The 25,342-nt window shown below is 27.3% G+C and overlaps 3 protein-coding genes, 1 long non-coding RNA gene and 2 other non-coding genes across 6 annotated transcripts; 4 read left to right on the forward strand and 2 right to left on the reverse strand.

The window, feature by feature from the left end:
- The first annotated feature begins 387 nt into the window (after nucleotides 1-387).
- LOC112687262 lies at nucleotides 388-1,003 on the forward strand. The gene is made up of 3 exons (XR_003148959.1): nucleotides 388-690; nucleotides 781-898; nucleotides 960-1,003. It is a non-coding gene; the product is annotated as an uncharacterized LOC112687262 (long non-coding RNA).
- A 59-nt stretch (nucleotides 1,004-1,062) lies between these two features.
- On the reverse strand, nucleotides 1,063-1,966 carry LOC112687260 (methylglutaconyl-CoA hydratase, mitochondrial-like). The gene has a single exon (XM_025559876.1). The coding sequence runs from the start codon at nucleotides 1,962-1,964 to the stop codon at nucleotides 1,071-1,073; it is 894 nt and encodes a 297-aa protein (XP_025415661.1). The 5' UTR covers nucleotides 1,965-1,966; the 3' UTR covers nucleotides 1,063-1,070.
- On the forward strand, nucleotides 1,487-7,354 carry LOC112687259 (protein KIAA0556-like). The gene is made up of 15 exons (XM_025559875.1): nucleotides 1,487-1,576; nucleotides 2,357-2,425; nucleotides 2,542-2,930; nucleotides 3,064-3,281; nucleotides 3,358-3,555; nucleotides 3,621-3,758; nucleotides 3,835-3,978; nucleotides 4,036-4,316; nucleotides 4,962-5,121; nucleotides 5,177-5,354; nucleotides 5,924-6,079; nucleotides 6,141-6,280; nucleotides 6,343-6,444; nucleotides 6,502-6,635; nucleotides 6,696-7,354. The coding sequence occupies exons 2-15, from the start codon at nucleotides 2,382-2,384 to the stop codon at nucleotides 6,805-6,807; spliced, it is 2,394 nt and encodes a 797-aa protein (XP_025415660.1). The 5' UTR covers nucleotides 1,487-1,576; nucleotides 2,357-2,381; the 3' UTR covers nucleotides 6,808-7,354.
- Nucleotides 7,355-9,008: 1,654 nt separating this feature from the next.
- On the reverse strand, nucleotides 9,009-9,171 carry LOC112687312. The gene has a single exon (XR_003148962.1). It is a non-coding gene; the product is annotated as a U1 spliceosomal RNA (small nuclear RNA).
- A 3,769-nt stretch (nucleotides 9,172-12,940) lies between these two features.
- On the forward strand, nucleotides 12,941-13,102 carry LOC112687313. Its single transcript, XR_003148963.1, has one exon. It is a non-coding gene; the product is annotated as a U1 spliceosomal RNA (small nuclear RNA).
- A 7,258-nt stretch (nucleotides 13,103-20,360) lies between these two features.
- Nucleotides 20,361-22,308, forward strand: LOC112687303 (protein enhancer of sevenless 2B). The gene is made up of 5 exons (XM_025559938.1): nucleotides 20,361-21,206; nucleotides 21,324-21,421; nucleotides 21,513-21,632; nucleotides 21,771-21,960; nucleotides 22,030-22,308. Exons 1-5 carry the CDS (start codon nucleotides 21,129-21,131, stop codon nucleotides 22,204-22,206), a joined length of 663 nt encoding a protein of 220 aa, XP_025415723.1. The 5' UTR covers nucleotides 20,361-21,128; the 3' UTR covers nucleotides 22,207-22,308.
- Nucleotides 22,309-25,342: the final 3,034 nt, after the last annotated feature.

Raw genomic sequence — 25,342 nt, forward strand, 5'->3', positions numbered from 1 at the left:
AATAGTTTTAACAATTCAAAAGAATTTGGTTTTTTCTCAAAAATGTACACTTTACGACAGTTCTGGAATTTATTTTTTAATTCTTGTAATTTGATTATTTTGTTTCCAAAATGATATTGTTGGTTATGTTGTACATTAAAATGTTTTCCAGAGCTTGCAAATTATGCCGGCAAGGGTGAACACCTAACAAGTTAATCGGTCATTTAGATATTAAATATTTATTTATTATTTCCTACCTCGGACAAAAATATATAATATTATTTTTCTGTGTTCCATGAAATGTATCAGTGCCGTTCTTCTTTAAATTTCTTAATTATTTCATTGGTCTACCACTCTTGGAAAATTGAAGAAGACCCTGGTATAACCCATAAAGTAATATTCCTCTATGGTATAACCACAACATAGTAGTAGTAGTTACCATAATTTTTACTTCGTATACTCCCCGGCTCAGTTTGTTAACCGGGGTTGGTTACAATCTTGATAGTTTATATTGATAACATGAAATTTGATTAAATTTGAAATTGAGTTTTAAATTATATGCAATTGTACTTGTTAGCAAAAATACCAACTGCATTTCTGTTCAACATTAAACAAAACAATTTTTACCATAGAAATCTTAGTAGAGCACAGATTATTCAAAACTTTAGAAATCCGAAATTTTAATACTGATATTGTACACTCCATAGTCTGGTAGTTTATTGTTTATTTTAAAAACAAATTAAATTTGATAAATAAATAAATGTACTTGAATATTACCATTATTTTTATTGTTATTTTTAGTGTGAAGACAGAAAATTTGTAAAATCTGAAAAATTGAATACCTCTGCTACATTCAGTATATCCATCTTTTGAACAATATTTGCTATCCTTATAAATAAATAAGATATTTAATACACTGGTAATATTTGCATCAATTTTATTCTTTGATAAAATAACAGTTGTAAATATTACCGTTTCAGGTTATATATAATGTGTTTAACCAATATTTAAATTATTATACAACATTATTTTACGAAAATGTAGCAAATTTACAAATTACAAGTAATAAAAACCCTGACAATATGAACATTTTAAGATCCTTTATATTTTGGTTTTCGTTTTTCTACAAATGCTAATAGTCCTTCCATTCTGTCTTTTGTTGGTATCACTTGATTATAACAACATTCTTCTATGGCACAGCCATTGTTTATATCTACTTGTTGCCCATGACTGATTGCTTTTTTAGCCAATTTTACTGCTAATGGTCCATTTGGTAAAATTTCTCTTGCTATTTCTAGAGCAGTATTGTATGCACTTGTACATTCATCATTTTGTTCAATTACTCTGTTTACAGCTCCATATTCTAAAGCCTGCTGTGCTTTAAATAATCTTCCAGTATAAATCAATTCTTTGGTTAGTGGACCACCAATTGCACGAGCTAATCGTTGAGTGCCGCCAGCTCCTGGTATTATACCAAGTTTAGTTTCTACTAACCCAAAGATGGAATTTGAAGCACTAACAATAAAATCACAACTTAAAGCCAATTCAAAACCTCCACCTAATGCAGTGCCATCAACAGCAGCAATTACAGGAACAGGTACATTTTCAATAACATTAGCTAAATTACGTATATCAGCTACACGTTTTCCAACTTCAGAAGATGGTAATGTTAAACGTTCTTTTAAATCTGCTCCAGCACAAAATATACCTTTTACAAGGCTTCGAAAAATAACTACTCGACTACTATCATCACAGTACAGTTGTCTAAAAATGTTTAACAATTGATCAATCATGTGCTTATTAATTGCATTTTTTGACCAAGGTCTATTTAGACCAATAATTGTAATACCTTCATCATCATTTTTAAGTTGTTCCACATTCACTAATTCTTGAGCATGTTCTTGAGTTGGTTTTGTTGAATAATTTTTAAATTTTAAGTTTTTAATATTGAATTTTGATAATAAAAATCTATTCCTTATAAACATTTTTTAAACTAGTTTAAACTTTTATTAAACGTTTGAACATTTGTAATTATTAACCTGTACTACTTTTGTGATTTTTTTATTTGGTCCTATACATTCTTAAAAATTGTTGATAAGATAAAACTTATCCAAAAAGTTATCTGTAAAGTTCAAAGTATCTAATTAATCATAGTTGCTATGACAACAATTTTCAAAACAACTAAAACTTATTATATTTTATGTATAAATAATAGATAAGAACTTACTATAATTGAAAATAAATACCATAATAACAAAATAATTCCTTAAATTATTAATATTATTATAATTAATAATTAAATAATAAAATAACCAATGGTTAAATTTTATATTTATAAATAAGATACTATAAGTAAAATTTATTGTATTTTTTTTAGTCCTGTTCATGAAAATTATAACTTCATGTCGAAAGAAGTGTTTCCATTATGGTTAGAAGATCTATCGGAGTAAGCTACTATAATATTTACTAATACATTTCATTGCTAAAAATAATATTTTACATAAATTAAGAATCATTTTATACTCCAAATTAAAAATATTTTAAAAAAATTATGACTTTTAGGAGAATTGGTAGTTCTCGAAATAGTTCTATGCGTTCCCGAAGAAATCGAAGAGTATCTAATACAAAAAGTGCACGTTTTAGACCAATTGAAACTTCAGTCCCTATGGATATATCTCCAACAATACCTAATAAAGCAAATGATTTATTTGATTTACTTGATGAAGGTATAGATGTACAAAAACAACATAGGGAAAATTCTGCCCGTTATGGCCGTCGAGCTATTTCTAATGTTAAAAATATATCCAATCAAACACTTAATTATGTTCCTGATAAAATTACAAATCAAAAATTAAATAATCAAGTTACTGAAGATTTTCTCGAACAGTCATGGACATCATTAAACATATTCAATCGAAAGCAAAAAGGAAGGCTTACTAATAAACGACAAGGTAAATTAAAATATTTAACATTGTTTAAAATACATTTATATTTTATCTATAATATATGTATTATATAATACAACAATTAAAAAAAAAATTTAAAAAATACCATTACATTTTATGAATTACTGTACACTTTTAGATCGTATAACACCAATGAGTTTATCTGTTGAATCTGAATTAAATACTCAAATTCCAAAAAATGAATCTCAATCACATACACCATTTATAATACCTGAACTTCCATCTGGATCTATTTTAAAATTGGATATAACTAGCACTTGGGGTGATCAACATTACGTTGGTCTTAATGGTATAGAAATTTTTAACAATGAAGGTCAATTAATCAATATTACCAAAGTATATATATATATATATATATAAATAAAAATAGTAAACATGTAAAAATGATTAACTAAGGTTTTTATTTGTTTAGATTTGGGCTGATCCATCAGATATAAATGTATTACCAGAATATACAACAGATCCTCGAATTGTTAAAAATTTAATTGATGGAATTAATAGAACAAGAGATGATATGCATTTATGGCTTGCTCCATTTACTCCAGGTGCTCATCATTATATTTTTTTGGAATTTGATGATGTACATACGATAGCTATGATAAGAATCTGGGTATGTTATAAAATAATATGGAAACAATTTTAAGTTATAATTTAAAAATATTTGTATGCCAATAGAACTATAACAAATCAAGAATCCATTCTTATAGAGGTGCCAAAAACGTAAACATGTTTCTAAACTCAGAGTTAATATTTCAAGGTGAAATAGTTAGAGCATCTGGTGGTATTGTAGGGTGTACAGATGCTTTTGGTGATGTAAGTAATTATCATTTTAAAAAAAATTGAAAATACCTGTAATAATAATTAATTGTTTATTATATGATTTATTCAGACAATATTATATACACTAGATGATGATATATTAGAAAATATTGCACAAAATGATACATCATTTTCAATATTATTAGAAGCTAACAATACAGTTAACTCAATTTCAATTGAACCACAAGAACGTCCACTCACTGCTGATACTGGAGTATAAAAATAATTTAGTATATTTAATAATATAAATTGATTATTAAACATATTTTAGATTATTAGGCCATTAACATGTGCACAACCAATTATCACAAATATATCTTCTGATTCTTCTGAATCCCATACAAAAACAAAATATCAAACAACTGGATCAGTATTATGTCAACAATCATTGACTATTACTGTTATTTCTACTTGGAATTCATTAGATAATTCAGGATCGATGAATACTTTTAATGTTGTTGGATTACAAGGATTAGAAGTATTTGGAGAAACTGGTGATGTAGTTAAAATAGATAATATTAAATGCAACACAACCACATCTAATGTAAACAAGTAAGATAATTATATTTATGACTAATTTTTTAATGGTAATATGAGTAATCTTTATATTATACTTAACTCATAATTATAAAACCATTACTTCTTTTCTTGTTTAATTTATATTTATGGATAGTAATAAATAATATTATTTGCTAAATATTTATATTAAAATAGATAAGTTATTTAATATAATATATATGTATAATGTAATATAATTTAATATAATTAACCATTTAATATAATTTGACAAATTTACCTCATGGGGACATTCAGTTTATGATATAGATAAATATTCTATAAACTTTTTATAATTTATATAAGTTTACATTATTACCATTAATAAAATATAATCAATAATATTAATAATGTTATATAAAACACATATACATACAACATATATATGTATATATTTTTTATTTATCAGTAAAGAAAGGTGTAATAAATTAATTTTAATAATTTTTTTATTTATTGTTAGATTTATGTATTATTTATAGTTATATAAATAATTATAATGTATTGCAATTTTTTAGCATTAAAAAGTATACGTAAACATATATCATAATATATTTGTAAGATGTAATTAGTTCATATACAACCGAATCATCATATACCTATCTATATATATAGAACTCAACTGAATACTTTAAAATTTTATAGACTATTAGAATGTAGTATTACTGATAAAGATGAAGATATGTGGACTTGTGAGTTACCAGATGAACCATTAACTTTGACGCTCAACTTTTTAGCACCAGTCCATTTGTCAGCATTGGTTATATGGAATTACAATGGATCAATAGAAAATTTAGATTGTGGCGTATGTACTTATATGTTATTTCATTTTATGAAAAAAATAATATTTTATTATGCAGGTGAAATTTATAAAACTTAAAATTGATGATCGAGAATTGGTTGAAAGAGGTACAGTACATATAAGGCGTGGTCCTGGACATTGCCGATACAATTTTGGTCAAAAAATTCCTTTACTTCCAAAAAATTGTCCTACTCAATTTAATGAAATTGTAACTATTAATCCTAAACAACATTTAAGTACGTTGAACTATATTTAGTTATACTTAATATAATAAATATTTCTATTATAATTATATTAATAATAATTAATAAGTAATTTTGTTATTTAAATTGTAAGTCCTAACAATTTATATTTAATTAAAAGAATAATTTGTATTGTGTACTGGCTACTCACTATTCATAAAAATAAAGTTTCTTGTCTTAACAATTTTAATTTATTACCTAATTAATTAATTTAATACAATTCTATTATTTTAGTATTATTGTTTGAAATTAAATTTATTGATATTCATAGAAATAATTCTAACTAAAATTTTTTTTATTTTTTTTTTTTCGTATATGAACTGTTTTAAGAATTTGCCTATTTTACCCTCTTTAGAATGAAGGTGTTACCAATATTTTTACTGAAAAAAATTACATAATAGTATATAAAAACTTCACACAATTAATGATTATTAGTATCCAATAACAAAAACCAAAATTAAGGAAAATCTATTAATATAAATTAATAATAATAAATAATATAATTTATTAAACTAATTTGTTGTAACTTAAAATATATGAATTAATGAATTATTACTTAATAGGAATCAATAATCCTGATTATGAACATATAACAGTTCCAACTGGATTTGTTTACCAAATAGCTTTATTATCAACTTGGGGTGATCAATATTATATAGGTTTAAATGGTATCCAGTTATTTGATAAGTTGGGACAAATCATACATTTGGAACCTAGAAGTAAAACAAATAAATTACATTGTAAATTAAATTGTAAATAATATATTATTTGATATTATAGATATAAGTTGTTGGCCAAGCAGTGTAAATATATTACAAAGTAATAAGAATGATATACGTACACCTGAAAAACTTATTGATGGAATCAACGATACTATGGATGGTTCTCATATGTGGTTGGCTCCAATTCTACCTTCCGAGGTATATTATTTATATTTAACTAAAGTATTTTTAAGATTAATTTATTTATAATCCTTGTCCAGGTAACCAAAATTTATATTGTTTTTGATGAACCTACTTCTGTATCCTTATTCAAAATCTGGAATTATGCAAAAACTCCTTTAAGAGGAGTAAAAGAGTTTGCAGTAAGACAAAATGTTATTAATTATTTTCTTAAAGCTAATATCTAAAATTTTATTTAGATTTTGGTCGATGATTTACTTGTATACAATGGCATTTTAGAATGTTTTAATACTGCTTCAAACCTAAATCAATATTCTACTGTAATATTTGATATTTCTAAAGAACAAAATGATTCTATATTAGAATTGTCTACGTATGTATTTGTTTTATTAATGATAACAATTATTTTCAATTAATAATCATTATGTTTTAGTGCAAATGAATTAAATAGTTTGAATATTGAAGGCATGGTATTAGATAATGCAGTTGATCAGTCGCAAAGACCATTTACATCAATGTTACCATCATTGAGATTACTAAATTAAAAAATCCTTAAATAATTAATAATTAAGGTTTTTATTCTCTAAAAATTTCATAAACTAATAATAAAAATTAAAATATCTATTATTCTTAAATAAATACATTATACATTTGTACAGTCTTACTTTTTTAGTATTAACATTATGCAATTTTATATAATTCTAAGCAATATAATGTATTCAATATAAGTAAGGCCATAACTGGAAACAAATTTTAGGGGGAGGGGGTCCAACATTATTATTTAATACAATTTATAGTTAATAAACTATATTCACCGCTAAAATGTTTCTACTTTTGAAAATTTTGGGGGGGTCTGGACCCCTGGACACCCCACCACCCAGTTACGGCCTTGAATATAAGTAAAAATTTACCATTAAAAAGTACTTCTCCTATTTTAAAATTTATTATTATATCCTTATGTATAAATAATAAATATATAATAAATAATTATGTATATTTTTCTGATTGTACATCCAACTAGACTTATAGTTATTAAAAATATAGAGAATCAAAAAATATTTGGAAAATGTAATTTATGATCAATACAAAATATATTTAAACATTAGAATAAGGTACTATTACTTCACCTAATTTATTTATAATCATCTACCAAATTTATTGTATTGAAACTTATAACTTCTCAGTTTATTTAATAGCTGTGTTTATACAAAGTGATTTTAATAAGTTTTAAAATCTGTCTCCCCAAAATGTGTATTCTGTGTGAATATAATGGAAATTATTGGAAAACTTATATTGCAAATTTTCTTTTTTCTAATATGTCCAAACAGAGTTTTAGTGAGCAGTGAGCATTGTTCGTAATTTTAAATAACTATTCTAATACAAATTATTCTATTTTTATTATACATTATAACTTTATTATTGTTATTTAAGTAAGTAATAATTTAACTATGTTTTTCGGTCAAACGTAAATTATTTTTATAAATACAATCTGTATACTATGGTAAATATGCTATAAAAAAATTTGATAGAGAAAGATAAACACAATAAAAATATGTAGGTATTTATACAAAATATAGAATAAAATATAAATTGTCGGTTATTAATATATTTAACACAGTCTGAATATTTTCTATGTAATACTGTTGGTAAATTATTTAATGATACAATTCAATTATTATGGCAATCTGGAATCTAGTGTAAAATAATATCCTTACATGTAACTGATGCTGCACCACAAATGGTGAAGGAAACTGACTAACAATCAAAATCTGATAAATTTAACATATTTAACTTACATAATTCATAAAATTTGCAAGATAATTAGAGCACGGTAAATAAAATAATAGCCAATGAAAAAAAAAAAAAATTAAATCTCTAAATCGAATGTTTAATAATGTAATATGTTTCCAAATTTACTTATATGTTTAAAATCAGTGTAAACACGACGTACAACATGGTAAACTGCAATATCACTTGTGTAAATAATTTCAGTTCAGTAACTAGTTACTTCTGAGATCTTAAATATAGATGACAAATCAAATTCAATAAAAAAAAATTAAGTTAAAGTTCGTAATCAAAATTTAAAAAAACCGTTTATAATTTTTTTGTTTATTATTTATTTATTTCTTTGTATATAGTAGTTGTTTATTTATTTATATGTTAATTGTTAAGCATTAATTATTTAATAACTTTTAATTAATATTTTATTATTTAGTAAAAGTTATTTTACCTTTTTATCCCAAATCAAAATTTATCTACAAAAAAAAATTTAATACTTCATAAAAGTCTATTGACTGTATAAAATTATTATTTTCCTGGTTAACAGAAGAGTTGCAATTATAATAAAAAAAAATGTTCTTAGTTAAAAGAAAAAAAAAAAGTTAAAAAATCTTCATATGATAAATTAAATACCATGCGGTATATTGGACAAAAACTATTTCATTTAATTAAATATCCACTAAGGACATCATCATGAGACGATAAAAAAAGCTCCAGCCAGCACAAATGAATACTACGTTCCAATCTTTAATGAAATATTATATTTCCACCAATTCAGAGTACACTTAAAATAAACAAAAATTGATATAAAAACTGGGTACGTTCGTAATTAAAATAATATATATTAATATAATTTATTATAATTAAGGTGTCTTAAAAACATTCAATTAAGTGCCGAAAGAGGTAAATAATGCATGACGCTAGATTTTTCAACAATACGGAGTTCATACTGATCTTATTAAATTATGAGGGACGGCGCGTACGCAGTCCCAGCTACCAAAAATTATGCGTCCGAGGTATCCACATTAGGGATACTCGCAGGGGTCAACCCACTCTATGTGCAATGAGCAGGCCTCACCCTGGAGGAACCGCCTATTTGATCACGGTTGACCTCCACGCCAGGTAAGTATGCTTGTTTGTAGTTTTCAGGGCTGTTATATGCTGAATATGGTCCGCAGAACCTATACACTATGATTACAAAAACTTCCGTTTCTGAAGTCATTGTTTTCGTGATAGACTAGACATTGGACATTCCTTCATTTTATTTGCGTTTAAACGCAAATTGGTAGATATCAAACTGAACGCAGATCATTTAAAGCATTGTCAATCGCACGATTATCTAGTTCTGCTCTGTGAATATTTTCCGATGTTGATTTAATGCCATCTAACGGCACAAACATCAACTTATTGAACCGATAGAGATTAGATGCCCTTGTTGTTCTAACTGTCTCCAATACAAACGTATTCATGTATTCATGTTTGTACGCATATGCTTATGATCGGTCATCCAATTGGTACCATCTCAAAGTATAGTATTTTAAATAGTGAAAACACACGAAGACCTCAACTGGCATTGCATCAATATACAAACAATCAAATTCACCACTAGAGCGCGGTCAATATATCGAAAAAAATATTTTAATATGTTAAATTATTATTTAGATTCAATTGTTATTATACACAAAAACGGTTCATAAATATTATATAATATTATATTAAGTTATACTGAGCATCGAGTGTCACTATTGAAGCCTGAGGGCTACAATTTTATTTAAAACATAATGTATCACATTATATGTCGCTAACAAAAACAACCATTCAAATTTTAAGAATTTAATAAAATACATTTAAAATTTTAAATAATAATTTTTCGCAATTTGAAAGACATATTGAATTAATAAGAATTGAAGTGTGAAAGCCTAAAATATTTAGCTGATGAAAGTATTTATTATTAGATTAACAATGAATTGAATACAAAATAATTAATTTCTTTGTACAAGAAACAGTGGATACCAAATTGATACAATTTATTGTGTTATTTGGTTTTTTATTGATAATTTTATCATGACTTAAAATAGTTCATGTTTGAACTTTGTCAATTATAAGAATTGTTATAACAAAAAAATAAATAAATACAAATAAGTGTGATCAGTTACGGTAAAGGACGTTTCACCCTCGTCGGTTTGTTACGTCCACGTAAAAAAAACCAGTCCACGGACGTCAATAATTGACTTAATAATAATTATTAAGATTGAATATTTGGTTCCCGGGAATTATATATTATTTATGCATAGAACTTTTGGTCCCGCGTTATTTTGAATATCTTGGTTTTTAATTTAAAATTTAAATTACTAACAATACAAATACATTTACAATATTATTATTATTAGAACACTTATTTTTTAAAAATATAAAATTTCATTATCATTATTACATTTAAATTCATTAAAATGTTGTTTTATTTTATCCTCATAATGATTTGTTACTAGCAAATTTAAAATTAATTTTTTTTTTTTCAATGCAGTAACTGCAGATCCATTGCACATCTGTAAGGACTCAATAAAAATAAAGATGTTTGGGTGTCTAATTCTTATAACATTTTTAAATTTATTATTAAACCTCTTTGAAACATTTTTAGTTCGATCATAACTTTTTTTGTGACATAATACATGTTCCTCATATATGGTAAAAATATTGACGGACATATCGCTTCTCCGGTGGAACAACGGCGTAAGTGAAAATGTAATTGTTCTTCAGAAAACGTAATTGTTCCATTGGACATGCGATTAAAAACCGGTATTTTCAACAATGACGAAACTGTTTTCTAGCGGTCAATAATAGGTATTATACTTATGTCATTGTTCCATTCATTAAAATGAAATTTCATTGTACTGTTGTCGTACTTATGTCTAAAAGTCAAAAATTTGCACCTATGTCGTTGTTCCACCGGAGAAGCGATATGGCGTTTTATACATTTATATAAATAACATTTTATAATTATTCTATATGGTATTACTATAATCATAATATAAAATGTAGTAGGTATAGAACTACTATAATAGAGCTCCGTTATTAAAAGATAATAGTATGAATATTTAGTAAAAATTCAGGTGTAACTCACCTTGGAATTAGAATGTATTGTTTTTACAGCATTGTTATCGATTACTCCGATTCATAATTAAGAGTCATACGGCATTCTTAAGATCAAATGTAATTTGTTTGTTTCATTAGTAGTTTATTTTCAGTACATTATTTCTACACGACACATTACCATAGTCTAGTAAGAATTCAAATGGTTTGTTTACTTTCATTGATACAAACCATTAACCTTGTCAAAATGTTAAATGGAATAGTGTTCTACCACGGCTACTATTGCCAGCATCAAATGTTTTGTTGGCAAATTTTGAACTTTTTCGAGCGTATCACGTGTTTTGAGAAATGCATTACGACTATGGTCTTATATTTAGAAAATGGTAACGTCGGCCGTCAAAACACATTTCCCTATATAACCATTATAAGTATAATAATATAATATTTAAAAACATTAAAATGTCCTTGATCCAAAAAATTGTTATTATTAAGTCGCGTCTACACTATGCCGAATGGTGATCATCGAAAATGTCATGTTATTATGTTATTATTATTATTATTATGTCCGGTCGAGTCGAACGCAACCCGAATAATGTAGGTAGGTATGGATCAAAGACAATAGAATTGACAACAGTAGTATGGACGTATCGAAGCACGTTGCTCAACTCTAAGTTATGATTGATTTTATCACGCAGGTAACTGTATAACTAACTTCAGAAACTAATTAAAACTTCAAAATATTAATTTTAATTAGTTTTGTTTTGCTAAGTACATTTATTTGGTTTTTAGTTTCATGCATTTTAATTAACCATTATCTCATGAATTGGAATGACGAACGAACAATTTATTTAATTGAAATGTATAGTGATCAAAGTTTATTATGGAACTCAACTGAATCACGATGAAAAAATAACAACAAAAGGCACGATGAACTAATAGAAGTAATATTATATAAATATTGAGAAAAAAAAGTTATCGTGTGGCTTTATATCTCTGTATTTTAAAAAATTTCAGTGACCGTCAAACGGAATACAAACCTAGAATTTTAAATATTTTGACGGTAAACTGCAAAAAATAAAAACATCATTAACGCAATGCCAATAATATTTACTTGCGCATTCTATCGCCATTATGTTAATAAACTCAATTGCTTCAATTTGTAGAAAATTAACTGTAAAATTATATAAAGATTTTTCTTTAAATTTTAATAATTATAAATTTATAAATGTCTAAATAAAAATTTTAAATAAATAATTTTTAAAGCATATTTTCATATTTTTAGTGCATATTATAGCGCATATTTTACATTTTTTCGGTGCATATAATAGCGCATATTTCATGATTTAATTGTGCTATAAGTTTCGAGCCCTGGTCATAACACACTATAATACTTCTATAGTCCTTGCATCTGTGTTTGGTAATCTAGTTCTCCGTCACAGCGCGCTCTTTACCATCATCTATTCATCGTGTACTGTTGAAAGGCGCAAAAAGTGTATGCACGTTACATCAAGTGTTCCAGAACGGAATAGCGACCGTATTATGTCGCGGCTAAACGTACCGGTAGATGGCGGTCTTATCCAGTACCGTCTATTGCCTCACGTTTTCGCACGCTTATTTTCATCATCCTTACACCGAGGAGTCTGGTGGCCATAGCCAAAAAGCTTGATTGGCACGGCCGTGGTGGACCGGAACCATACCCTGGACTCCGTAGACCGACCAACCGTTTGGTTGTCGTACGCGCACTTCGATTCTGCACAGGTTCAGCCGGACAAACGCGTTACTTAAACGAGAATACCGTAGCCGAACGGCATACTTACTTGGTGTCGAGGTCAACCGTGATCACCGAGGCGGTTCCTCCAGGACGAGACCGTCCCATTGCACACCGGGACGGTTGACCCCTGCGAGTATTCCAAATAGGAATATCTCGGACACGTAATTTTTGGTAGCGGGACTGCGTTCGCGCCGTCCCTGAACATATTGGAATCGTGTCTACAGATCATTAATTTTATGAAACACTTCGATGACAATTATACAATAATTGAAAATATCGTTTTACCGTGTATATATCTGTGTTAGTGCCAGTTATTCAAATTATACAATTTTAACAATACGTTAAGTACTATTTCGTGTAAATTGTATTATATGAGTCTATTCGAATTTAACATTATAGGATGATCATATATAATAAAGATCACCAATATATGACAACATATATGTTGTCACATTATTTTTTAATTCTAGACCTTCAGTCTTATGTTATAGACAGGTTAAATTGTATTTTAAGATATTTTAAATATAAACGGAAAAATAGATTGAGTAACACAAAAATTATACCGAATCATTTTTAAAAAATGCTAACAAACTATGATAATTACTAATAATTTAACTTCAATGTTACCTAATTACATCACAGATGAAATAACATTATAATCTGTGACTATATAATGTCAGGGTTTGTTACACGGTTAATAAAAACAATTATTTGTTTCGCACTACTTTACCATTGCTAAGAGTTCATATTGATGATCTCAGTGGTTAAAATCAGATGTTTAATCGTTAAGATTATTTAAAAGTCGTTATGGTTTGAATATGACATTTATTTACGCGTGTCCTTTGATAAATAACAAATTAGTCTCTGCATATACTTTTAGTTATTTAATTACTAAATTCTCTTGCCAAAAAAAATTATGGATTTTTAATTTTTATAACTACGCGACATAATTATTGTTCATGTTCGGTTATTAAAGATTTTTTTTATACTTCCAAATTATCAAAACGTATGGTATAAATAATAAATATGCATGTATAGGATCATTCTTAAGTATTTAAATAGAATATTTTATTTTTGATAATCTTCACCTAGAGCGCGCTATAAATACAGCAAATTTGAAACCTGTCATTTAGATAAATTATTGTAAAATGAATCTAAATTATTTTCCTGTTATTTTTCTAATTATGTATGTATACATGATTTTTTAACTTAAATAAAATTTACTTTACTCGATTTTCTTAATTTTCCTATTAAATATTAATATTAAAATAACTCGGTATTAACTTGATATTTTTCAATGTTATACTATTATTTACATCGATAATTAGTTAACGAATGTATTATAGGTATTATTTAAATAGGGGAACTTCAGTGGCGCCCAGACAGGTTACCAAGGGGTGCAATTGCATGTGTTTTCGTAGGGGGTGGGTGTATGGATGGATTGGTGGGTATATAATTGGACAACTTGGATACCAAACATTATGGAATATGTTATGCAAATAACATTATTATCACAACACAAACATTATACCTATACGGCACTGGGTGTAGACATCTTAATTTTAATTAATTATAATAAATCTTAATTTCTTAAATTTATAGTTGTTTTAAGAGTTAATTACAGTTACAGACAACAATTTAAACGAACTTTTTTTTTTTTAAAAAAAATAATCGGTATGTGGGTGGGTATATTTTTTTAGTTGCATTTGCTCTCAAAATACTTCTGTGCGCCACTGAGGAACTTTTTATTATCATCAAATAATTTTTCGACCAGCAATCTAGGAAAGATTTAATACTACACCAAAATATTAATTCAATGTTTATGAATGGAATTAAAATAATTTTAATGAACTTTAAAAAGTCTTAATAATTTATATGTATATAATAAAGTAAATTAACTTAAATATTGTAAGTATTTTTATAGTATAATTAGCAATTTTAAATAACCTGCATTTGGTGATAGTGGACATTTTCCAATCATTAAAAATGTTTATAGTGTTTAACTTAATACACTAAGTATAAATTATGGTTTCATAAAATATTATTAATTAGCTCGAGTTATATGTATTGACATAATTATATTTCCTGTTTCCGTTACATCCATGTCTTAAAAGTTATTCTTATTATTAAGCTTATTCATTAAGCTTAAATTGAGTACGATTTAAAAGAAAACAGAAACTTTTTAAAGTTATATTGTATCTAAATAATTAAGATCTACTAATATATAATATAGCATTATACTCAATAAACATAATATTATGATGTATGACCAAACCCAAAAACTATTTGAATATCAATTTACTTATATTCAAAAATAGATTTGTATTAAATACAGCTAGGATTTTATATTTCTGGAAAACATGTATAGTTGCTGAACTTGAAAATAGAACAAATTGCTATTTTTGTGACCGCCTTAAAAAGCATCGACTCATCACACCCAGTTACAACCACCATCAATAGATATTTCAAATTATAAAAAGTAATTTATATTTAATGACCCTTTTTTTTTTATGTAAAGTTCATAAAAAAATAAAAATAAATATATAATTTTGTAATTCAAATACTTATTAGCTACTGCAAAAATACATTACTATTGTATATAATTCCGATTAGATAAACATAATATAATGATATAATGTATAATATTATTCTGTTTTAATTTTAAACAATACAAAATAAATTTTACTGTACATTTTATTATACATTTATTACAAATACAACGTTATTTTCTCTCAGCTTCTATTAACTGAGACAAACTTAATGACTGAATGATGATAATGGCTGGGACATGTCTTTTAAACCAGCACGAATGGCAAGCCTATCTATGAGTATAATATAATTTATAAAAAATGTATCTATTAACATATTATAGTATTAATAAATATATACTGCTTATTGATTCTAGTTAATAAATATACATTAACGTATATATAAATGGTCCAATAGATTATTTAAAATGTACTTTTCCATAGAAAAGTAAGCTTTAAATAATTATTATATATGAATCATTTACCATTCATATACAGTGGTGCACACAGGATTTTTTTTCGTGGGGGGGGGTCAAGGTAAAATTATAACACATTTTACAATTAACAAAATTATGCAAATCCTTAATATATTTTAACTTAAATAATAGCATTGACAATAGAATAGACTATTCTATAATCAATAATACTAGGTATTCAATACTAGCTCTTCATATTTCAAATTTGTAAGATTTGTAAATTTTAACCTAGACATTGGAGAAAATTTCGGGGGGGTTACAACCCCTTAACCCCCCCCCCTCCACTGCGTGTGACAGTGTTCATATATGATATGTGTAGAGTGGAATTTATAGATTATTCATAAATCAAAAATATTATTAATTATTTATGAATAAATTAATGTATATAAAGTAATTTATAAGCATAAATTTTTAAACAATAGTTCCTACTAACATTTAAAATATATACATTCATATTATTTACTATTTAAATTATAATATAATATATACATACATACATACATATATATATATATATAAATTTACACATACTATTAGTATTTGGTTTCCTGTGGCAATAAAAAAAATACTCGAAATGTTAATATATACATTTTACGGGACACTTGGTACTCGCTATTTTCGCTATGCGATTGAAGATTTTTACTTTTACTCATGGCACAAATTAAGAAGAATGACTAATAATGTTCCAGTAATGTGTTTGTTCATAGCATAGTACATAATTTGAATGTGTATGAGTCATATCACAGTCGCAAATTTTTGTTTTCCACTATTCCGCGATTTTGTTCAAGTATCCGGATTCATATTTTTTTAATTTTAATTATTTCATATACATGTATTGTCGATATATAAAAACTTATACATAGAATGCTATAGTGCTACTATATTATAGTACTTATGTACTGTTATGTTTACTCTTTTATTTCTTATTTACTCGTATACAAAAATATTTACTAATTGTAACACAACATTACAAAAGTGCACTTGATGATGCCTTATTAAGAATATTAAATTAATTAATACTTTATGAAAAAGACGCTTTGCATTCCATGAATTTATATTTTAATATTCGTTTCATGTTTATTTTTATACCAGATATTAACTAGGTTACCATATTATATCCAACGTTGTCCGAGCCAGAAGTTATTTTTTGTATACATGCCTAACTAATAAATTTATAAAATAAATATAAATATATATATATTAATTTATTTATTTTTAATACACCGTATTTTAAACGAAGAGTACAGAAAAATATTTTGAACTATTAAATCAATAGAAAACTGTAAAATTCAATTATATAAACCATAGTAGTATAATATTAAATATTTCGGTAACTTTCACAGCAATATATTACAAGACATGTTTAGGAGAAGATCATAGAAGTCGGTTATTCTTTAAACATTGTTTAGATCAGAAACAAAAATAAAAATTAAGGTTTAAAAATTATTTTAAAAACATTATACATCAAAGTCAATCACGACGGTATACAGAAAAATTATACTGTAATATTTTTGACACATAATAAATCAATATATTCAGTGTTTTATAGATTATTTTAACTGTAAACAGATAATCAAACATTTTCACGAGAAGTAAAAGTAAATAATATCTATTTCAAAATTGTCGGTATCTAAGGGCAATACATTATTGTAAAAGAAAGTAAACATAAAAGTAATTATAATTAATTAAAACTAATCCAATATTTTATATTTTTATGTTGAATATTTTATACACATATATTACCTTCTTTTAAAATAATGTTATTTAAATTTTAATCGAATATTTAGGTAGCAGATAAATACTAGTATAGTTACTATTAGGTAATACGAATATATCCAATTTATCAAAAATAATATAAATATTATGTTCAATTAAAAAATTAATAAAAAAAATTAATTGAGTTACTTAAAATGTCCATATATGAGCTATTATTTGCAAATTGAATTATGATGATTATATTTTGGAAAAACTATATAATAATATTAACTTTGAAAGAATAGAAATAATTTTACTTTTTATTTATTACCTTATAAAATTATATTAGCAAACTAATTTAGTGCAAGAATAAATAATATAATATTAATAAAGGATTAATAATACATCACATACTTGAGCTCTGTAAATAATGTGTAAAACGTGTATTTTTTGCTGAGGTAATACTTATATTAAAATACACAAAACCGCAGAAATTTAAATATAATAGGTAATAAAGTTTAATATTAATATAATAATGAATTAATTATACTCGATCGTTTAAAATTTTTTATGATGAGTACGATAAACTGTGTTCGATGATGGTTATAATGTTAGCTATGTTTTCAATTATTACATTATTATAAGTTTTAATATTTTGAATTTTTTAGAATTTCATATCAGTTATACTCGTAGTATTAAATAAAATATTATTCAAGTAAAATTTTTAAATTAGTAAATAATTCTACAATGGTTTTAGCTTTTTTTCACTGTATCTATTTTTCTGTACTTACACCATATAATATCATATTTATATATTTAAATAAAATTATATTACTGAAGTAAAATAGTAATCATAACTTACTATGATAAGTTCTATAATTTTAAAAAATGAATGCATTTGTTATAATCGTTTTGTCTAATTATTATCAAAAAATATGTACACAAGAATACATAATACATTAATAAATAATTATTGTATTCAAATAAAAATGTTTATAAAATATTCTCAAATATATGATAAATCTTTAAAACATTTCTTATTTCATAGAATAGATTACTTATGTTAATTATTGAAAGAAATAAACTTTTAACATTTGTATAGAAAAAATCATGTAGTCTAGCTGATGTTCATATTGTTTTTGTAAGTATATATATATGTACCGAGGTATGTATGTACAATTATAAAATTCCGCTCTCTAATTTAATGTATATAATTTGTTTCAAGACGATTTAAATTTAGAAATTTAAGATTTTATAAAATTATTTTGGCACACAATAATTATTTCTCCTCTCTATCGTCCAAGTTAAAATTTTTCATTAATGCACCTTAGGCTCCTCTTTGATTATTATTTTACTTATTTTAATACTATTACTATTATTATTATTATTACTATTATAAAATGGAATGCGACCTTTATCACAATTTTTTAAATATATAAATGTTATTCAGTAAACAGGCAATTCGCTTCTCTTTTCTCAGGCATTATTTCCTCTAGACATAAAACATAAAAACATAAAACTACTCATTTAAGTATACTTTAATAGCTTAACGTGTTATCATTATATTCCGGTTTCTTACCGTGAACTCTAATAGTTAAATAAATTATTTGAAATAACTGAATCCAGTAGAAATGTAGAATATTATTATCCGCGTAGATACGCAGTAGATGTAGCAGTAGAATCCGCTTATTACGATATATATTGTTCCGGATAAAACGATTCCTAACCATGTTAGTTTTACATCTCACGTAGGTAATGTTTTCGTCATCCGGATACAAAGATCTGATTCTTCAGGTCCCTTGAAGATCGTTATTAGCGGATTGTTTGTAATATGATCAATTTACGTTGTTTTGGATGCATATATACATAACCGACACAAAAAAGGCCGAATGGTGTTATGGAGCAATAGCTTGGTCCACCGCGTTATTGATTCTCACACGAATTAATCATAATCCAAGATAATATTGGCATGTTGTGTAATATATCAACCCAGAGATCCAAGACCTGACCTTGAGTTTGGTGATGGTAGACAGGTGTGTTCCCACGTCCCGTAGTGCTGTCGAACGGAACCGTTAATTCTGCGCGGCCGACCCCGATCAACAGCAGTCTGAGCACGCCGGCCACTACGGAACCGCGTGGTTATCGCGACTCGCAGCACTGTGTGCGCGCCAGTCGTCCGTGGGCATCGTAGAAAGTTTAACAAGCGCTTTCGAATTCACTTCGAAAAATCGGACTTTTATGCCCGTCAGCGTAATGGAAACGCAAATAAAACGCGTTCGATGAACAATTTCGCCCCCCCCCCGAAATCCTCCCTCGTAGGCGAAGTTCGCTGCCGCGACCGCGAAACGGGCGAACGCGTTCGTCGCAACGGTGGCGGGCAGCAGGTGAACGAAACAACACGGCAAAACGTGTGCCGTACACAAAGCGTATATTATGGAACCATGCGCTGCTGCGTATCGCCGCGTTGTACGCACCCACGGGGAGATATGATAACATAACGCGCGGTCAAGTGCACGTCGTCGGCACCGCGGCGCGTAAAAATAAACGAAACGAATATTACGTTTTGGAACGCGTCGCGGCGGTGGTTGCTGAGTTACGCGGCCGGTGCTCGCATGCGGTGCGCTGGTGCACCGGCCGGTGGCGGAGAGACCTGTTGGGGGACATTGTTCGGAAACGGCTCCAAGGTCGTTGCGACTACAATCCCGGCGCGAGATTTGGCAATGCCGCACGTATAATACGTGCCGCCGCGACCGGCTATCACGGGCGAGAACGCGCGACATCATAAAATACGTTTCTGGCACGTTGATGCTGTTCCGGTGTCCGGCGCGGAGCGATAAACACGTTTAGTCATCGCTACAAGATAATTGTTGCACAGCAATACACCGTGGTGAGGAAATCAATAGCGGACGGCGTGTGCGTTCCGAATCGAACACGCGGAACACGACGGACGACGACCGGCCCGGTAGAGCGGCACCAGCAGCAGTGCCGTCCGCGAGTTATCACTGTCCACCGAGTATCGTCGGTATCAGCTTCAGCGATCCTACGAGCCGTGCAAGTGTTCTACGGGCGCGCGCGTGCGTCAGTGAACGTGTGTGTTAGCGACCAGTGACTGGCACACGAGTGCGCTCGTGTGAGTGTTCGTCCGTGCATGCGTGTACGTTTGTGTAATTGTGTGCGTTAGCCGAGCGCGACGTATACGCCGATAGACTCGCGCGAGGCCGTCCGCGCTTATCTCGTCAAAGGTTGTGATCCGTCGGGCCAATAAAATTCGTGCGACGATAAAATAAATAATAATAACAAGTATTTATATTAGTACTTACATCGGAGCAACGCGGTCCGTGTCCCGGGCGAACAGCAGCGGCCCAGTGACGAGCGAGTCGTCGTCGTCATTCTTCTTGTTGTTTTTGTTGTTTTCGTAATTGTAGTTATAGCTACTACTGTCCGTTCTCTTTAGCGCGGCGTTGTGTCCTCGGCGATTTATGCGCTGAACGCGGGACGTTGACGTGCGCACATTACCAGTAACCACGATGGAAGCCATTGCCAAGCACGATTTCACGGCCACGGCGTCCGACGAGTTGAGCTTCCAAAAGGGCAGTCTGCTTAGGGTGAGTACTTTTTGAGGACCCGTCGGGTTCTGTAGCCACTGCTGGGGGTAGTGGTCTGCGTCTGTCTGTCACTGTGTGTCCGACCAAAATCTAACTTTATTTCCTCTTTCTTACCAGATAATCAACATGGAGGACGATGTCAACTGGTTCCGTGCCGAGTTCGAAGGCAAAGAAGGACTGATACCTAGCAATTATATAGAAATGAAAAACCATGAGTGAGTATCGATACACCACTACACACTGCTATTATTCTAGTTTTCACTTGCCGATCAAATGTGCCTTACTAATAATGTTTTTTGTCTGTAGTTGGTATTATGGTAAAATCACCAGAGCGGATGCAGAAAAGTTATTAGACGAACAGCCTGAAGGTTGTTTTCTTGTACGAATTAGTGAGAGTTCACCAGGTGATTTTTCACTTTCTGTCAAGTGAGTAAAAATATTACAATCATTGTTAACTAATATTTTTTACATACTGTACATAATGTGTCCTTGAGTCCTTAATTAATTATTTATGCTTTCGATGATTTATTTTGTTTACAAATATTTTGTTATACTCAAAAACAGATGTGGTGACGGTGTGCAACATTTTAAAGTTCTACGAGACGCACAGGCAAAATTCTTTTTGTGGGTTGTGAAATTTGATAGTTTAAACGAACTAGTTGAATATCATCGGGAATCATCTGTATCCCGCTCACAAGATGTAAGACTTAGAGACATGCCAGCAGCAACTCAAAATGGATTTAACCAAATACCGGTATTTATTATCAATATATCAATATTAAGCTAATGTTATTAATAATTAAATAATCATTGTTTCTCCCAGACACTGGTAATTGGAATGTATGACTTTACACCCCAAGAAGAAGGAGAATTAGCATTTAGACGTGGAGATGTTATAACTGTGACCAATCGCACAGATGCAAATTGGTGGCGAGGTGAGATTGGTACTCGGGAAGGACTATTTCCAGCTGCCTATGTTTCTCCTTATCATGCCCCTTAATCTACTAGTGTCCTTATTTATATGAAATGTGTTTTACTACTGTAGAGAACATGTGACCATGAAATGCATAGACTTAGCAGTTCTAGATTTTTCTCCTTGAATCTAATGATTTATTGCAATAAAATTAAAGTAAAAAATTATTTAAACACTTAAAATCTTATAGGTTTTTCAAGTTTGTTATTAATTAATTAATTGGTGTATTAACTTAATTGTTTTGTGCTTGTCCGTTAATTTTTTTCGTTATTTATACGAAGTTAATACTCTATGAATCAAAATGATATAATGTTACCTACTATTCTGTCTTCATAATTGTTTGAATTTTGTCATCAATTATAGTATTTGACATTAGTAATATAAAAAAACACTGATACCTAATGACCGCTAAGTATAAGACCACTATTTTTTCATGTTAGATAAATGTTAATGAATTTTTTTGTATCTATAGTTTTGAATTATATATCTGAATTTTTTTTTTTTTGCTCACATGCTTAGTATGATATGTATGTATTATCATATGGCTTTGATAACCCGATATTATTTATAATGTACTATAATAGTTTTGTATATTATTGTGGCTAATGATTTAAACATACAAATTATGCCAATAAACAATAAGTAAAAATACTAATGTTCCATAATTATTCATTAAGATTAAGTTATATTAAAGTAATATTTTTCCAAACTCCAATCATTAAAATTCATAAACTTTATCAAAATTCAATCCAGTGACATCTGTCTAAGACTCATAATGATTAGTGTTATGGCATTTTTTTTTACAATTAATGTTTTATTTATCAAAAAAATGTATTGTGTTAAAATGTAATTTTTGATAGATTTTACTTTTATCATTTCTGTATACTATTATAATTAGAAATATTAAATTTAATACAAGTTTGATAATTTAATCTTTTTTTTTTTATACTGTTTATGCTATCAGTTCTTTATGAAGTTTAATTTATAAATATATTCTATAAATTATATTTTTTAATGATTGCATTTAAACGAGAAAATGTTTTTTTTATTAAATTTATTTCCATGTTAATGTTTTATTTTTTTATTTTTAAATTGAATATACATGAGTATAACGACAATTATGGACATAAACCTTACTTTTTTTCTTTGGACAAGTTAAAAAATTGCTCAATTCCTTTATCTATATCATACAATTTTTTGAAGTATTTAATACTCAAAAATTAATTATATTTAGTTTATTTGTAAACAATCAATTATAAAATCATTGTGCTTATCAATTTTTTTGGTCATATCGAATATTTTAGTTTTGATTTAAAATAAAACAATACAATGTCAATTTGTGATATATAAATAATATAAAAACATCTTATTTAACCTATCTTATGTAGTCTGATAATAATTTGTTTTTCACCTGTTTATCTATATTTAAAGTATAAATTCTTCCTAATTTTATTGATAAAAGTTATATACCCTATTGTTAAGTACCTGGCCTTACGAACATTTTCTTCATATTCTATAGTTTAATTTTTTTTATTAGGTAACTATAAAAAATTTATTTTTAGTATTGAAATAAGTATACATATATTGTGAATATAAAATGTTTTAGTCATAGGATTTAAAGACTCGTATACTTAAAGATAGTAAAATATTGTCTGTTAAGTCTTTATCAATCTATTATACTATACGTTATTATAATATAAGTAATTCATTAAGTAAACATTTTATAATATTATACTTATAATAAATTTAAAATATTTTTGTGCCACATTCAATATTATATTATTTTATATTGTAAATAATTAAGCTATAATAATTCATAAAAATGTTTACTTATTTAAACTTGATTTTTCATTTATACCTTTAAATTCTATTATCAGTTGATAGTAATTTAATTACTTATATAAGTAATAATGATCAATGTATGTACAGATTATAATACTGTCTGGTACAAGAATAGTATTGAAAACCAAAATCTAATTCTCTCTCAATTCTATGTATTGCCTTAAATATTTGTCAAAATCCAAAATTCTATATTTTTATGCAATTCAACTAAAAAGGTTCATTATTATTTAATTTAAAAGATTTATTTAAAAATTATTATATTTCTGTAATTTGTTTATAAAAACATAATACACATATTATTACACAACAAGGTTATATTTTATATATTATTCATAAATATTATTTAATAGAAAATCTTTTTTCAAATTTTGACTTAATTAATTTGCTGTAGTTTCAATTTTATTAAGTTAGTAGTTAAAAATGTGTCCAATAAACTGTGCATATACTTCTGAGAAGACTATATTAGACTATAAAATTGATATTATACATATTGAAATTTATCACATATATTTAATTGGTTTTTAAAAATCATAGAAAACTTATCAACCATATTGTGAAACAATTGCCGTAAAAGGCCTGTTATACAGTCACAGTTTTAAATCCGTCGTTGGTGATATTATATGATAATATCTAATATGTAATTAAATTGTATTAAAAATAATTCTATATGTATGTTTATGTATTGACTATTGATAATAATAAATTATAAATAAAATGACTAATTCCTTTAAACAAATTTATTATTCATAGTATGTATTTTAAATATAATTTATTTTAATTTAATATTCTTTTAAAGTTGTGTTTTGGATGTTAGTAATATTATTCATGTATACACTTAAAAAATGAAAACCAGAATTAATGGTTTTTTTATTTTATTTTTTTTATATGGTTATAAAAGACAAAATGCTATGGATGTACAAGGTGCTACTTCTGAATATTTTTAAAATTTAAGTCACCAGATAGTTGATGGAATGTATTAAATTATAATAATAGATTTTAGTATACTTATACTGTTTTAGCAGTTTTTATTGAAAACATTTTAATTCTTCAAAGATTTTGTTTAGGGAATTAGTTTGGTCAAACTTGCTTACTAGATGTTTCTAAATAAGTAGTGTAATTGGTGACAAAAGATTTAATCTCGCCAACTTTGTTAAAGTACTATTTTATGTTATGGCATGTATGAGATTTTCTTTAAAAAATATCTTTTTATTAATTATTCTAACAAAAAAATTTAATTATTTTTAGTTATTACAATATATAATCGAGAGTAAAATATAACTTCATTAAACAACACTCATACTCTGTTCTATTCTCCTGTTTA

The sequence above is a fragment of the Sipha flava genome, unplaced genomic scaffold, assembly GCF_003268045.1.
Source record: "Sipha flava isolate LNK unplaced genomic scaffold, YSA_version1 339_pilon_pilon, whole genome shotgun sequence".
NCBI classification, from domain to species: domain Eukaryota; kingdom Metazoa; phylum Arthropoda; class Insecta; order Hemiptera; family Aphididae; genus Sipha; species Sipha flava.

Coding starts and splice junctions, on each gene's coding strand:
- LOC112687260 (XM_025559876.1), bottom strand. CDS start 1,964: ATGTTTATAAGGAATAGATTTTTATTATCAAAATTCAATATTAAAAAC.
- LOC112687259 (XM_025559875.1), top strand. CDS start 2,382: ATGTCGAAAGAAGTGTTTCCATTATGGTTAGAAGATCTATCGGA. Junction 2,931..3,063: donor GCTTACTAATAAACGACAAG/GTAAATTAAAAT, acceptor GTACACTTTTAG/ATCGTATAACACCAATGAGT. Junction 4,317..4,961: donor ACCACATCTAATGTAAACAA/GTAAGATAATTA, acceptor AAAATTTTATAG/ACTATTAGAATGTAGTATTA.
- LOC112687303 (XM_025559938.1), top strand. CDS start 21,129: ATGGAAGCCATTGCCAAGCACGATTTCACGGCCACGGCGTCCGACGAG. Junction 21,633..21,770: donor GATTTTTCACTTTCTGTCAA/GTGAGTAAAAAT, acceptor ACTCAAAAACAG/ATGTGGTGACGGTGTGCAAC. Junction 21,961..22,029: donor ATGGATTTAACCAAATACCG/GTATTTATTATC, acceptor TGTTTCTCCCAG/ACACTGGTAATTGGAATGTA.